Genomic DNA, 17319 nt, shown 5'->3' with positions numbered 1-17319 from the left:
CTCCTTAAGTTTAGGAAGCAGATAAAGACCTCCCTTTTCTCCTCATTCTCTCCCCTTCTTCCCTGCTAAACCCCTTTCTCCTCCTCCTCTACGACTGGCCTCTTGGTTCCCTCCGAGTAATATTGGGTTTCAGGCCCTCTTCCGCTCTGTCCCCCACCTCCCTGTGCTTACCTGCTTTTCGATGGCCCTTGCCTCTTGGCCTCCCCGTAACAACTGCTCATCACCCCTTCCTTAGCACTTCATTGTTATCTCTGACCTGCTCTCCTCAGCCCCCACTCACTCCCCTTTTTCCCCCTCGCACTTCTTGGGCTGCACTTGCACGATCCGAATGTTCCCTCCCTGCCACCCTTTGTCTTGTGGCGCCTTGAAACACCACTTCTTCTATAGGCGCCTTACAAATATCAAATAAAGTGGTAGGGGGGATCATTGCGGGGGGGTGAAAAGTGTCTGGGGGCGGGAGCAGGGAGCAAACTGTATTTACGGGAAGAATAGTATAGAATGAGTCACTGCATTGTATTATAAAAAAAATCAATCCTTGGCTATTTATTATACCTCAAGAAAACGCATCTCAGTGCTAAATTGTGAATTATTGCACTTTCTTCCAAATTTTATCACTAGATGGCGTTCTGCCGCCTTGATTAGTAAGCGTGTCTCACTTTAGCGATCTGCCAGAAAGTGACTGACTAAAAAAAAAAGAAAATTGGCTGAGAATTGTTTTTTGATCAGTGACTGCACCACAATATTTCAGAAACTGTCTTATAAGGCACAACATGAACGATATTTGGAGGTGGGGTTGTAACGTTTTTTGACCAACATTGCATTTGAACTGTGTTTTGGCACCAGTATAATAACATACAACTATTTCAATATATGTGACTCCCTAAAGATGTTGCGAAGCTCCTGAGCTGTTGGGTGTACATGAGTATAAGTAAGGGGGGGTTTCTGGGAGTTTCCCTCTACCGGCCTATAGCTGGTTGGGCCGGCCATAAATGCTTAAAACATGTATGTTTGTAAATGGTGGATGGGTGCAAGCTCTGTTTCCAATATTATAGGAAAACTGCAACTGCCCTTTGTTGGGACGAGTCTTTAAAAATTGAGAAGCAGCCCGTGAAAACTATTCGTCAGCAATCTGTCAGATCACACAAAGGTGTAGGTGTAGCACTGGTGGGATCTGAGAATTCCAGACTTCAGAGGATCGACAGCACGTTTTTCCCACCTATAACTGCAAGCGCTTGGCAGTTGCCTTTGCACAGCTGTCCTTATTCGTAAGGAAGGTGATTATACCCTTTGCAGTAAATGAATCCGACTTTTGAGAGTAGCTTAACCCTAATGTGGTAATCTTTGAACCTGCAGGCCCTGGCTGACCTGAACGCACCGTGACTCTAGCTGGGCAGGGTCGCAAACTAATACACTGACCTATAACGCTGTATTTCCTTTTCTTTGGACAACACGCCAGATCAATTTTGAATAATTTTGTGTTTAAACATTCCCTTATTTTTTTCATAACGTGCGTGCCAACACATGGGCAGAGAGCAATCTTCTGACTAGTTTTATGTGCACGCCCCTCTGTTTTTTTGCCCAAGGTCATGCAGACTATAATGGAGGAGATGGGGCACTGGTAAGTATTGAGACACTGCCCTTACTCTAATTTTCCCAAAGGTCTTGGTAGGTCAAATGGGGGGCACTGGATGTAGGTTTTCCCGCCGTTGGATCCAGTAGTAGATGCCCAGGAGCTGTGGATGCGCACACGTTTCCAGTTGGGTACAGGAACTGAGTGCAACCAATTCCAGCGTTGCACTGATGCAGCACTCTTCAGGACCCTCCACCAAATGGGGATTGCCAGTTCCAGTAACAGTCACTGCACACGGGAGACACTAGACGTCTCACCAGTCGCAAACCAAGGAAGCCTTCCAGAACAGGACCAGTCAATGCTGGGACTCTGAAACTTGGCAGGAAGGGGACTTGTAGGAAAGAGCACTGAGGTTTCGGGCAAAAATACAGAGAGGTGACGCGTCTGACACAGTATCCCTAAACGGAGCTGATCAGTCCACCAAGTGGTCCAGGGACACTTCTTAAGGCTCCAGGATTGTGGAAAGGCGTTGAGACTGATTGGTCCCACCAGTCCATAGGGTCATAGCATCAGCAATGGTCTTCTGAGATCAGGTAGTCCAGCAGGGCTTCACAGGGATAACTGAAAAAATCTTTCCCAGACCTTGCCAGGGTTCGTCCTCTGATCTTCTGTCGTCTGATCTTCTGTCGTCTGCACAGCTACACAGGACACTTGGCTCCTCTTCTGATCTGCTGTAATGGCTTCAGAACTCTTAACCTAAATTCAGGTGAGTGATCACACTCAACTCTCCAATAGCAAGGATCTGCACCAATCATGAACTCTAGCAGTGGTCCAATCAGGGACCACTGTTGGGCTGACGCATGCATGCATGCATGCACGCTAGACTCTCTGGCACCAGTTTGTGCTTTGGAACCAGACAGCCCTCTTCCACATGCTGGGTTCACACACACATTGCATGCACTAGCCAGTGAAAATAGCACCTTTCTTTGGCAAATGCATGACCATAAAAGGGAATTCCTGAGAAGGCAGGATGAAGCCATATGGCCAAAGAACAAGCAGAAAACCTTGTGGCACAGCCATTTCACAACATTAGCCACTGTTAGTCAAATGCAGTAAACACGAATGTGCGAACACAAAATATAGCAAAAATTACAAAAATGTAACTGCTGCCACCAGCTTGTCTTTAGGTACATTTAAAAGCAACCAAAAATCCCTTTGGTAAAAGTCTAGGGTGATAAAGAAGATTCTGTGTGCAATATGAAAAAATTACCGCAACGTACAAGTCAAAAGACCAAAGGGAAACTTAGTTTCCCAGTGCTGACAGTCTGAAGGACTCATTTCCCCGTAACAAATTAGCAAAACATCAGTGAAGTTGAAGGCTTCACCTCTCTGTAAAATATCAGGTCTAGGTGTAAAATGAAATCAAAAAGTTTAAGGGTCTATAGAATATAGAGGGAACTTTGCCTAAAAGAGAACTTTCCTAACACGCCCACCCCCACTAGGATTTTGCTTCTAGGTGTCTGAGCCTCCCCGTTGCCTTTAAACCTAGACATCACAGTCCCACAGATCTTTTCAGGGTTCGAAATTAATATTCGATGAGCAGGAGCTAAAAACAGCTCCTGGGTGTCGGGCATCACCCTGTAGGCAGGAGCTACTGCTGGGGAACTAGGAGCTACTGGAGATAACCCTTTCACTTTTTGTCCATTTTGAATGAACCAGTGTGTTTAAATGTATATTTGATGTGTTCTAATTCTTCTCAAATACTCTGTTAATGTCTGCTTTACAAGTTTGGAAGGCACCAGTTGGCACTACGAGCCAAACATAGCTCCTGGTAGCTATTTTTTTCAAGCTAACTAGGCTAGAAGCAGGAGCTAAATAGCTCCCAACTCCCCTCAATTTCGAACCCTGCTTTTACTCAGTTGTACTTTTAAAACGCACTTAATGGACCAAGTCTTGCATGGGGTGTGTTTGGTTTTGTTTTTATTTTATTTCTTTTGTCTGAAAAACCCTTCCCCGGTATGTACTTATGGATTGAACATCAGGAAAACTGGGGGCTTAACTACCTGGTTATAGGAGGACTGCTTAGTTGTATAATAGTAGTATAGATATTCTAAAATTGTACTTGGATTTTTGGCCTACTAAATAGTGTTTGTTTCCATATCTTTGTGGACCTCTACTACTTGACTTTCTGTAAGTATTATTAGTTGTACCTACATACGTACCAGATCCAAGTCTGTCTTACTACTCGGCATACGCTACCCATATAGTTTGTTAAAACCACATTTTGAAAAGCTCTTGCTCTTCCCTGCCAACAGCTGCTGTTAGGGAAAATCTCTCTGAAGACTAATTTACCTCTATTTGTGGACCCCCAAACTTTTTGCTTTTGTTAAAATTTCCTGACCTGATTTCTGTCAGTGGAGCACAACCTTCAGCTGCACTACACTGGGCTTTCGCTCGTCTTTGGGAAACTGACATGTCCTTCAGGCTGTCAGTACTGAGAAATTTGTTTGACCCTGTATACCGTTGCAAACCACTGTGGACAGTAAAACACAGAAACACCCAGACTTGGGACACTTGGATAGCCGGGGAAAAGCGTCATTGGGAATGCAACAGTAGACAGTAAAATGCAGTAGCACCTTGGTTTGGGACATCTAGATAGCGGGAGAATGGCCTAAATGGGCATGCAACAGTAGACCGTAAAATGCAATAGCACTTAAGTTTGGATCACTTGGATATCGGGAGACGTGCCTAAATGGGGCTATAACAATGTAGGAAGTAACTACAAGGTTTGGGATAGCAGGGTGGAGGACTACGTGCCTTAGATGAGTAGAACGGTGGACAATTTGCTTATATGTGCAATATTGTTGCCTGACCAATCTGTCCAGATGCAAGATTTGGCTGACTAACACAATCTCTTTAGATATGAGAAATGGCTGAGTGAATTAGTTGGCTTAGGATATGGCTAACATACAGGTGTATAACAAACTACATGCTTTTAAATGATATGCTAATAGGATAATAAGATAGGTTGGCCAGTCTAATGGGAAGCAGTAATTGCTGGTCCCCCTGTCCAGACATCCCCTGCCTTTGCAGTTGCTGATGGTTGATGGCTGCACAGGCTAACACGGTCTGGAGCTGCTTCTACGGAAGCTGCCCTTTGGCTCTGGGCCCTTCGCTGCAGGGGGCTGCAACAGGCAGTGGGGCTGCCCTGCTGGGTTCACTGAAGAGGAGCGGCTTGCCCAATCAGGGGTTGGGAGTGGGCTGGAAAGTGGGCGCAGGAGAGGGACAGCAGGAAGTGGGATGGGGGTTGAGGAGGGGAGGCTCAGGACACAATACGGCCAAAATTCACATTAAAAACTCAATCAACTTTGAGCTGTGCTGGAGCTCTCTTAGAAGCACCAAATGCCTTACCAAGTGGATGGACCTGCTCAAAAGTGAAAAACAATGATACAATGTTACCAAAAGGCAACAAAGTACGTTACTCTACTGCAATATGGGGTCCTTGTGGTGTTCTGGCCCTAGCCATCAACTAAGGACTTTTTGGTGACTGGACAATGTGCTTCAGAGTAGACTGGTGGCAGCAGAAGCTTTTTCAAATAATTTTATTGACTTTTTACCGGTCCATACCACGCTTACCGCAGGACTGTGGCTAGTGTCAGCCATGGCCGTGCCACAAGGTCTTGTCTACTCCTTTGACCATTTTGTCCGTTGGCCTTCCCCCTGGTCTTTGTGACCCTGGAATTCCTTATTTGGGCCTGCAAAAAACGCGTCTTTCGTGGGCTACTGCAGGTCACGTGTGTAGGTACCCCTGAAGTGGGCTGAGCTGTCTGGTCCCAATCCACACTACTGGTGCCAGTATGTCTGGTGTGCATGAGGGACACAGTGTCACCTGATTGGACCACTGCTGGTGTGCAAGAGTAGGGCAGATCTCCTTGGCAGGCAGGGTGCGGGCACTCACTGGACTTGTGGCTATGAGGAAGGGTCCTGAATGCAGACCGGCAGATCAGCAACAGGTCCGTTTCGACCTGTGGACAGAGCCAAGTATCCAGAAGAGCTGAGCAGACCCAAGGACTGTCTGGAACCGTGCAGAAGGTTGGCACCTTGACCCCGCTGTTGTCCCAGTAGAGCCCTGCTTTGTGCTCCATCTCTGAAGACCTGCAAAGGTGCTTCAAACCCTTGGAGTAGTTGGACCAATCACCCTCAATGCTTCCTAGTTGCTCTGCAAAAGAGCTTGTTCGGAAGTGTCCCTGGGACAGCCCATGCACTATCCAGCTCAAACCTTGGCCGTCATGCAGAAGCGTTGCCTTATTGAGTTTTGTCTCAAACTTTTGGGGAATCCTAGCTTGCACTACAAAGCACCTTCTTGCCAGATTTCGACATCTCAGCTGCTTTGTGCCTCAAGAGAGAAGCGCGTCAGTCAGCGGGAGTTGGGTGGCCCTGCATCACTCATGGTCGCTGAAGGCGGTTTTCCCGCGTCTCTTCAAGTCCCCTTAGAGCAGCTGCATCAGTGCTTCCTTTGTCCTGCAACCGAGACGAGAGATACAGCTCCTGGTGTAAACCGTACCTGCATTTGCAGAGCCTGTGCACTTTGAAGCCAAATCAAGAGCAGAAAACTATACCTTTTGCGACCCTCTCCAGACCTGCCAAGTTTGGCCCCGAACTGAGCGAAGGGTGGTGAGTACTGAAACCACTTACCGGTGGCCCCTTGTTCATCCACTGCATTTGTATGCACACTGGATCCCTTGTGGTCTTCTCCTTGGCTTGGGTAGCCTCCGCTTCCTAAAGTCCTCCGAAAGTTGGGAATAGCTTTGTTGATCGCAGCAGATCCTCCCCTGACTCTTGGAACCTGATTTCACCCTTCAATATTCTTTCTCCAACTTTGCCAGCGCTTTAGAAATTGTACCTTGTGACTTTACGCATGATGAAGCGCCTTTACGTGCACATCGAAAATTGAGCACAAGGCTCCATTCATCATTATAAACTTAAGGTTATCCATCTCTGAAGATTGTCATTGCTATAAAGTTTGCCTGCCCTTTTCCCTTACAGGTTTTGGCAGGATTTGGCACGTTACAGCATTGACCAAAGTGACTGTATATATTTTACAAAGTGGTGATTTTATTGTGCATTTAATTATTCACTTGTTTATTCTTTGGCCTAAATATTTTAGTTTTTGTATACTACGGTTTAAGGGTAATTCTTGGTGTCTTGCTGTGTGTGCTCATCAAGACCTCAGATAATCCCCACTACTCCTGCAATTTAGCTTGACTGCTTTCCACACTACCGTGAATTGGTCTGGGTATCTTCCCAGAAGTGTTCCCTTTTTCACTAACAAGGGTGGCCTCCTAAACATCTGTTCATCAGAGCAGAGTTTAGAAATCCATTTTAACACCTTCTGAGCGTTTTTATCTGATCACCTGCTGACTGTTTCATACCACATTCTGTGTGCTTTTAAGCATCGATGGCCCTTTTTTCCTTTTTAGGACTGTCTTGGGACAGAGCACCTCGGTCCATAAGGCTGCCAATATGGTGGGGGACCATATTGTATATTCTTTTTGGTGCATAACTACTGTCTTCCTTAAGAGTATAAGGCGAGAAAAGGGACCTTGCTCCCCGACGTCACTACTTCCACGACTGGTTTCCCCACCCCCTTTTTTTGTTTTTACATTTTTTTTCTTTTTTGAGAATTGGATTAACCAAATTAAGTAGACTCCAAGACAGGTTGGTGGCAGTGTAACCTGATTTTGCTGTTTTACATTGCACTACTGTGAGGTGTTTTTGTTTTTTTGCATGTGTACAAAGCCTTTTTCTTTAAGCTCTGTCTATGTGATCCAATGGCCCTGTTGGCCATCATTATGTTAATCTTACTTTTAGAGTGCACGGTCACCCAGGGGTATCTTGGCGCTAAGGGAAGGAGGCTGCAGCCAAAGCTCAAGCACAACTCAACCTAAAATGAGTATGTTTTAATGGCCTTTCTAAAGGCTAGGTAGTTAGATATTTTCTTAATGGCTAGCGGAAGGTCGTGCCATAGAACTGCAGTGGCTACCGAAAACACACAACCTCCATTTTGCACCCGTTTGTAGATCGGTACCACCAGCCGATCAGCCGAGGCAGAGCGCAGGTTGCGACTAGGATGGTAACGGCAAACTAAGCTTGAAGGTATTCAGCACCCTGATCATGGACGGCACAGTGAACTGTACACAGTGCTTTAAAGGTGACCCACTGGAAGCCAATGGAGGGCTCGAAGCACAGAAGAAATATGTGCTCCATAGGACGTGCCAGTTGACACACGTGCAGCTAGATTCTGCAATCTTTGCAGCCGCTGAGTCAGGCCCTTCGGTTGTGCCAAGTACAAGGCGTTGCAGTAGTCTTGCTGAGATCACCATGGCTGCCACCCCTGGAGGACGCAGTGGGGCGGGAATCATGGGAAGCACTTTATTTAGGATTTTTAGCTGAATGTGGCCGGCTTGACATACCGCAGTAACTTGTTTGTCAGTAGATGGTGACGCAGAAAGGATTACCCCCAGATTTTTCACCTTGCCCACCGGCACAGAGACGACCCAAAGATGAGGGCCAAAAGGACGACACCCAGAGTGTAGGGTCAGGCGGGCAACCCATCACCTCAGTTTTGTCTCCATTCAGTTTGAGCCAGTTGCAGTACATCCACTCTCCCACGGCTGCCAGACACTATGGTCACACCTGTTTACGATAGGAAAGGGCCACATATGGTCTTGCTTATTTTCGGGCTCTGTTCCAAGACCGGTAAGGCAACAGAGTGCTTAGAACTGGGTGAGGACTGGTTTAGGTTGCAGACGCACTACTCCATATCATCGCCTTGACTGACCTCATGAATGTCTGAGACAATTATCAAGGATTGGACAACCACTCTGAGTTGGAATGGGTGTTGGCTGATGGGGCCTGTGTTTGGTTTGCCCTCCCCAGCCCATTTTATTACAGCTGGGGACGTTTTGGAGTCCTTCTCCAGATGACCACTAGAAACTGGAGTCCAAAGCACAAGGCGCCACAGGGGGACCCTTGAAACTGCTGCTAAAAGTACTGCCAAAGTCTACTCCTCCAATGCCATGCCCTCTTTAAACCTTCGGAAGCTTTAAACGGTGCCCAACACCTTTGAACTGGTGAAAACCACCAATTGTCTCCTGCACCTTGTTGGGCATCCTCCGAAAGCTCATGGAAGACCTGGGCCGCTACCTGATCTGCATCTTCCAGCCTTGGGCCTCCATCTGTGCCTGGAAATCGGGGAGTCTTCTGTGCGACTTCACCTAGAGACTGACTTTGTGGCTGTGGTGGCAGCTTTCTGCCAATAAGTGCAACCTTGCTGGAGCTGAATTCCTTGGTCCTCCCTAATAGTTGTCTGCAGACCTTGCAGAATCATCCAGACTGCTCCTTCCGACTGCTGCATTGTTCTAGTCCTATCTTTTCACAGGTGCTGGAGTGGTGGTCCTTCATCCATTGAAAGCTTAATTCCAGCTCCTTGTGGTGTCTAGATATTCTGAAATGAGGTTTCAAACAGACCAGACCAAGCTGTGAAATGAAGCTACCTCTGTACTCTCAAACCCTGGACCCAAGTGCCACAACCAATTGTAAAAAGATATTCCCAATGACGTAGCCATACCTAGAGTTATTAGCCTTCTTAGTTTAGGTTAAAGGAAAAGGGCAGTATAACGGTTTGCCTTGACCCTCCCTTAACCCCTCCCCCTCTCCCCCATGCCCTATTTAATCCAGTAGTCACTGATGGACTCTTGCTTATATAAGTGTATAGTACTTGCCTTGTTTGTGGTACAGTATGTTTTGTAAATGTTTTTATTTTGCTCCATACATCTTATGTGTACAACCTTTTACTTGGTATCTTGCAAGTGATCTATACCTTATACCAATGGCAACCCCTCCAAAGAGTTACATGTACATCATGTCTACCAGTGCATTGGGTCAAACGTGTTGAAAGTCCTGCAGGTCACTTGGGCTCCCTAAACTCAACACCAATGACAGTGGTTGGCCTAATGGGGATGCAGTGGAACCCCCCTGCATTTTGCGGGAACAAAATCAAATGTGCGTTGAAACATGTTAGGGAGAATGTTAAGGCTAATTTCCCAAACCTAGTGAGTCCCCTTGCAGTTTTTCTGGATTTTTGGGGTTTATTTTTTTTCTCCTGATAAGAGAGACTCCCCCCCCCCCCCCCACTCTTAAACATGATTTGAGATATCCTTTGACTTTGTAATGTGTTTTATGGGCTATGGGGTATTTTACTCCATAGGGCATCATGTGATTTTGGTATGTGTTACACAGCACCCTCAGTGCAGTAACACAGGGGTGTCATAGTGACCCCCAAACATAGACTCCGTACTCTGGGACTGACTACTGTCTCCCAGGGCATGTAAAGTCACCATTGGCTTTACTAGTCCTAAATTGTGAACAGAACCAGTACAAACCATCATATTGTGGACGTACTGGTAGGGGCAATTCGATTGCCCCTGGGTCTGCTGTTCGAGGGGGCACTGTCCAGTCCCCCCTGATCGAGTTTTGGCTGGTGGCAGTGGATACTACTTTTTATATTCAACCGTGAATATATTCCTATGGGATTTTCCCATTGTTCGAGGCTACCACTTTTTAACATAGCCTCAAACATACCGCCGGTTTATTAAATTAATATTAATTCACCGGTTGGATTTTTTGCCAGAACTCGGTGCCAATATGGCGTCTGTGTTTGCTTTTGGAACTCTAACCTAAGTCGAGCCCTTTGTTCCACTTTTTGGCGGGCTTCTGCTCAGAAGCCTCCAAAAGTGGTGCCACTCTGTCTGGGTCTACAGGATGTGTGGGAGGGGTGGTTTAGGCACCCTGGACTGAGTTGCCTCGGCAGCTCAAGTCGCACTTGTGTGATTGGCCCAGTGGTGAGCCGCCCGGCTCACCACTTAGCATGTTTGAGTGACAGCTAGGACTGATGAATGGGTTTTCTGCATAAAAACAGGGCTTTGGGGACTGGAACTGAAGAGGGTGAAGCTGAGCCGACCTGCAACGACGACACCACCGGTGGAGCCCTGCTGAACCGTCTCACCTTCCCGACTACAGAGAATCATCCCAGAGTCTTCTTCCTTTCAATTGGTGGGGATAACAAGTTTGCCTTCCTTTTTCGCCTTCCTGGATCGTCTCGTGGTCGAATCGCCCGTGCCAAGCACCCCGGCAACCGGATAGCCACGCTTAGCCACTACCACGAATAAAAGGGTAGTACCTTTTAACCGGGAAACTCCATGGCTGGTTTCTTCCCTGGTAGTGCAACGACCTCCAACTTTCCTCCACGTCGAGATCTTCTCTTCCCCTGGATGACGCACTGACTTGCACCCGCTGTCAGGAACAACTGCCCCCGCTGGAGCTTTCTCCCCACTTCAGGTACTGTGTCCCGCCTGGTCTCCCTTGCAACAGACTGTTCAAGGTGTCCCGTAAATCCTTGACTCTCTATCCTGGGGTGACCTGGGACCTGTTAACTACTTTTTTCTGAACTGATCCAACCCTTCTTGAACTACTTGCAAAGACTTTAAAAAAAGTATCATTCAACTGTGTGATCTTGGACACATTCCGCCTTGCGCTCTCCAAGAGTGGGCCTGGCCTATGGAATTTCTTGCTCCTCAGTAGACTTGCTGTGGTTCTTTTAGAAGTGTTGGTATTGTGTGCTTGCCTAATTCTGCCTTTTTCCCTCCCTTTTTAATTAACTTATTGGAGTGCCATCTTAGGTTAGCGCTCACCTCTGTCTACAAATAAGTGGTGTTTTATCTAAGACTTGTTCAATAAGTAATCAGGGATGTATATATATTGATAGTGACTGTGTTTGAACTTGCTTGCCATATAAGTGTTAGTGTATCTTTATAAGTGTGTTTTTAAATAAATAAATGATATACTTTGATACCCAAGCTCTGGTCAGTGTTTGCTTGTGCTACTGTATCTTGGTACCTATCTTGTATACTCTATATACTGTAACTCTTCTTGAGAGAAGTCCGGCTGCTCAGCCACAGCTACCAGGTAAATATGGGTGGTACAGACTGCTACCAATTGGGTTTACTGCCAACACCTGTAGTAGTGGTCCTTAAGGGAACTGCACAGGTTTCTGCCTAACAAAACATTGTTTATTTAAAAAAAACATTCACAATGATCAAAAACCCCACAAGAATAACCAAAAAAATGAAAGCAATGGATTGGATACATACCTTGGATGCAGCGGCCGAATACAAGCTCGTCTCCCAATTACCCTTATTGAAAAAACGAGACGACCTCCAGAACTACATCAAAGAATTTCCAAGCAGAGCAGCGCGCAATCTTATAATGAGAGCAAGACTAAACCTTTTGGACACAAATGAAATCCGTCATATAAGAAATCAATCGCCGACCAATATCTGCAGATTTTGTACAAAAGAAAGGCTGTTCGCCATCTTTTACTGGCTTGCCCAAACCTGACAGATATTCGGCATCCTTACATGAAATACATCTGCCAATATTCAACAATAACTGATGAAGATACTTGGTGGAAAAGAATGATTAGTGGTGATCGTACATCATGGCAATTAGCATCTTTTAAGATCCTCTATGCCATAACTGAGAAATTTGCCTTAGAAAGCAAAGCAAAATAAATCTTCTGTATTGGCATGGACGTCCTATTACACACAGCATCAAACAAAAAAACTAGTGACTTAAGACTTAAAGCTAAGACAAAATGTGACTAAACGTGAGGAAAAGCACCGAAAATGTTGTAAAAATCACATTTTTGATTAAATACTCAAATAAAAAAATAAACTTTCAACCTCCCTGTTCTCGTCTTGGCCATAGGATGAACCACAACATTAGCAGCCATGGACATGTCTTAAAACACTTAAAATTATATCTAGAAAATGTTCACTTCTTGCCAGTTACTGCCCTCAGCAAAACACTGAGGTGATGGCTGGAAGGTTTAGAATTAATCTTAATCTCTGGCATTGCTCTGTGCAACCCTCCAGACCACCGTTCTTCACCTGCTAGAAGGGAAAAGACCATATGCAAATCAGGCTTGGTCCCACCCCAAAAGGGACAGTCCAGCCCCAACTGCTAGATCCCATCCCTTCTGCACAATCATCCCCAGACATGTTTAAGCCTTAATGGGCCTCATAGGTGAGGATTATCTTGGATCTCTAAGCCCAGCAGGCATGGCACCCACGTCTGTGCATACCCGTCCCAGTTTGGGTGACTATAGCAAAGCACAAGAGGTGAGGACAGGAAGGTTTAGAATTAATCTTTACCTCGGGCATAGCGCTAGGCAGCACTCCAGGCCATTGTTCTACATATTTATTCCCAAATTTGGTCATTTTTGTCACAGTATAGCAAAACACTCCAAGGCCTCCTGTCTTCACTTGTGCCCCTGAGAAGTGTCCTACACACGGCCGCACACCTCAAGCGTCTATGCAGATATGACCATATCACCCCGGGCCTAATCAACTCAACCGTCACTGGCTCCCACTGCATGCACAAATCACCTTCAAGTCTTGCTGCATAATCTGTAAGGCAGTCGACCTCAAGTCACCCAGCTACCTCGCAGAGAAACTCTGCATCTGCGCAGAGAAACTCAGCATCTGCGACAGACAGCACTCCACCAGAAGCCAGGACGCATGCAGACTTGAAATCTGCTGCTGCAAAAAGAAAAGGACCTGAAAAAAAGCCGCCTGTCTACGCCCAAAGACCAGTGGTCAAAGTGACAGAACGGTCTGGAGCGTTGCTCTACTACTTTTATTTTTTTACTGTTGAGTTTCCTTTTTTGTAACCATTGTAACCATTCTGGAACTGTTCTTTGTAAAGTTGCTTTACCATTCAACAGCAGTTAATGCTAAACTGACATCTGCCTTAACATGATTGGCTGTCAACCAATAAGAAATGTGTTGCATGTTGCTCCGTTCCTGCCTACTATGTCCCCTGACTGGGTCACAGTTTTACTTTTTTTAGTACACTTCTACCACTGCGCAAACCTATGGAACCTCCTCCCAGTCAGCATCGCCCCACGCTCCTACAATTCAGAAAATAACTCAAGACCCACCTCTAGGAGTCCCTCAACACATAGGCCTCGTGTGGCCCGTTGTGCCACATGACTCGCTAGAAGCCGCCCGCCCCTCTCCTCCTGACCACCCAGTACAGCTGTACCCCTCCTCTGTGCACCTCTGTATATCTGTTCTGTTACCTCTGAAAAGCGCTTTGTGTCTGTACTGTTGTATAACTCTGTAAACGCTCTGTTATATAACTGTATTGTGTACCTCTGTAAAGTGCTCCGTTGCTTCTCGAAGCTAAGATCGCACTCAATAAAAATATGCATTTTTAGTCCTCCAAAAACAATTACAGCTGCTTGTGTCGGAAAGCTGCTGCTGCTGCTGCATTTTGAGATGAATTCTGACCTTGCTGGCTGGGCTTGTCCTGTCCCTCTTTACTGTATCTCGAGTTTTGATATTTTTTGGCTGCTGGACATCTTTATTTTACATGATTGAGTCTGTGTGTAATTGTATTAAGGTGTATATTTTGGATACCAGTGTGATGGTTTCTTTGGTTGTGTGGAGTCATTGTGCACTTTCCTGCCAGCCATCCTGGAGTTAAGCCTGACTGGTCTGCCACAGTGGTTGCCACCTAGTGGTTTGGTTTACCTTTAGATTAGACTTCACAGCCCTCACCAGAGGATTGTGCTAAAATCTCCCTAACAGCTGTTTAATTATAATTGTTAACAAACCATAATATCCTGAAATGCTTCAGATCCCAGGACCACTTTTTAAAAGTGTATTTAATACAAATGTATTGAGAAGAGCTTGTTTAAAGTTCTGATGTGAAATTATTTTGCAATGGTGGCTTTACTGTGTGAGCTGTTCTACCCATCTATAGGCTACACAGGGACCTAGAGTTTGAAAAATAAATATGGAGCTTGTGAGGGGGTAGATAAGTCGGACACTTTTTCAGCTCGTCGAGGGCGGCAGGAGTGTGAGCATGGTAAACCAATTGGACAAAAAAAACACCAAGAACAGGAAAGTAGCAGAGACTGCTGAAAAGGGTAGGCAATTGGGAATACACTATACATTTTAGTAAATTGAAGGTGGGCATTTGGGCAATCGATTCTGATGTCCCAAAAGCAGAGACTTTTTCCTTTCACGTTTCCTTCATATTAGGGTGTGGGAGAGTTGCTTACTGTTCGGCAAATTTGCACCTTCAAATAAGTCTTTTTTTTGTTTTGTTGCCTAGATGATGACGATAATGCGATGGAAGTCCAAACACCACAGCCTTCGAAGAATGAAAACGTACAACTCTCAGAGCTTGGAGTGCTTTTGATGCAAGAAGAGGTAAATTTCTGTGATCTCTGCTTTAGTCTTGTATGCTCCCATTGCTCTAACCTGTAAGCTCTGCTACACTAATACCTGTACTCCATCTGTCCATTTTAGATTATATTACATTACGCATTGATGTGGCTGACTATCCTTTCTTATTGCAATGCAAGCAAAATCTATGCAGAACATCAAGGGACTGCAGGAAAACCTCCAGTTTATTAATTCATATGTATACAATGAGCAAGCTATAGTACAGAATTTGATAGGATGCAGAAATTATGTCCCAATTTGTGATTTTTCTTTCTCCAGCACTTGATCTTTCATGGATTCACATGCTCTTGAATATTTCCAGTCAGGCTGAGAATCCTTGGTAACATTAAAGCAGTTTACCTTTACATTTTTAAACTGCATGTCACATAAGTGCTCTACTAGTTATTTTGGGTCATAATGCCCACAGCCAATTAGACAGGTCCCCTCAGTTCCACCCATGTGGCTATCTTCAGAATTTTTTAACCATGTTACATTTTTTGTCGTCTCAAGAAATCGCTCTTCTAGATATTCAACGATTTTGTTTATTTTTTTTATTTGTTTTTTCCATCATATCTGGTTTGGTGCTGTCGCTTCTCGCTGACTGGTATGATGTTTCTGTCCAGTCCATCACCTCCAGGGTTGCTATACTTCCATCTGAAGCCTTCCGGAGTCTTTGGGCGACAGGACGCATGAGGGCAAAAACCATTCGAACGCACTATCATCTAAGAGGTTGAGTTTTCATGAAGAATCTTCCTGTGGGAAGAAGGCACAAAGTAGACATGGCGCGCACGCTCTAGCTTCCCCCTCGTCGGTTATGTCATTGACTTCTTAGTCTTCATCTACAGTCACCTCATTGACTACTACGGTGCAGAGTGCCTTTGTCGGCAGCTTTGTTATCTAAGCACTCTTCAGCGAAGCAACTCTCCGTGACTACAGTTACTCAGTCTACACCATCCTCATTGACGATCATCGTCGACAACTCGGACACCAAATCAACGTCGGCCATCAAAATCATTACGTCTGTCCCATCAACCACATCATTGTCTATGTCGAGGTCCACTACGCCAACTGCATAGTCATCTAGAGCCACTCCGTCACCAAGCATGTCTTCGTTATCTATGACGCCTGCTCAAAGGCCCTTAGCTCCCTCTTTTACAAAGGGAGTTGCAGTGGACAGGGATGTTCTGTCCTCGTTGTCTTATCTCCCCATGCCAACTCGTGCTCAGCCACTGTTTTCACTAGCTTCATATGCACCATATCTGGTCCCCTGTCCGACCATGGCCCCTCCTGAAAAACTACTACAGCAGGGTGCTGATTCCAGACATGGATGAACTGTAGGAAGTATTCTCCAACTAGGAAGATGCTGTGCCTTCTCTTGCTGACATGCTGCCACCGGCTGGACCAAAGCAAGGTCCTTCAATAGATTGCCTTTCTCTTGCAGATTCCTCATCCGATAGACTTCCACTTTCAGCTCAGTTGCTCAAAAAAAAAAAACTTCGACAGGGGGCATAGTGGACCACGACTCCGCCTTCGATCAGCCTTGATTCGGTGATCGATTGTTGGCTCCGGATGCAACATTGGGCGTCGTGTATATATACTGCGTCACTATGCCCCGTACCTCAGTTCCTTTTTTCACTGCTCTTGAGGAACGCTAGCGAATGTTTCGAGTCTTCCATCCAGAATTTTGGTGTTCAAACGCTGCTCCAATTGCGTCTCCAAGGTGCCGTAACAGACCCACACATCTGCGTGTGGTGCCTTGGCACTGGTCAGGACACATAGGGGTGCGCATTGTGTGGCAAAATGAACCCCAAGTTTCTTATGCTGCCTAGCTTGCATTATGTGACCAAGTCACTGGCGCGGTCGACCGTTCGGTCTTTGGAGGCCTAAATCCAGGGGACCCCACCTGAGAGAGAATAGGCATCAGCACAACCTGAAGAAAAGATCCCTTTCGTGGAGCCACTTATCTTTGTCCTCTCACAAAAAGGAGTCGCCACTGACACAACTGAGTCATCGCCAGAACGGGGTAAGTCATCGGCAGGGCAAACATCTAGACAAGAGTGGGAGGACTTAAAGTTGCAAATGCTGGCTATGTTCTAGAAGGCAGCTGTGGCTGAGCCCCCAAAACCTTCAGCGGCACTCTGTGATCCCGACCTCAAGATGGCACTGTTACCAATGCTATCGGTATCAGGGGAGCCTTTGGGTTCGCCTCCGAACAAGACTGCTAGGACTTTGATGCAGGTCCTTCTGTGAAAATCGGAGCCCGATTTATTTTCGATGCGCTGTCGGCACCCAAGGTTCGGCCAGATGCCGACAGACACCAGTTTAAGGACAAGACTTCGAAGCAGACCATCAGTGATCCTTCGCACCACTTTGTTCGTCCAATTTGATTATTTA

General features: G+C 45.9%; 1 protein-coding gene across 1 annotated transcript in view; it reads left to right on the top strand.

Moving 5' to 3' along the window:
- Positions 1–17319, top strand: part of LOC138468291 (exportin-5-like) — a 1210104-nt gene that overhangs the window by 1047530 nt on the left and 145255 nt on the right. The window contains exon 27 of the mRNA XM_069608777.1: positions 14813–14910. Coding sequence (XP_069464878.1) covers positions 14813–14910 — 98 coding nt within the window. The remainder of the gene's footprint in view (positions 1–14812; positions 14911–17319) is intronic.

Source organism: Ambystoma mexicanum, chromosome 4q (genome assembly GCF_040938575.1).
Source record: "Ambystoma mexicanum isolate Mex_15411 chromosome 4q, UKY_AmexF1_1, whole genome shotgun sequence".
Lineage (NCBI taxonomy): Eukaryota > Metazoa > Chordata > Amphibia > Caudata > Ambystomatidae > Ambystoma > Ambystoma mexicanum.
Note: the sequence above shows the minus strand (reverse complement) of the source record. Positions and strands in the feature narration are given on the sequence as shown.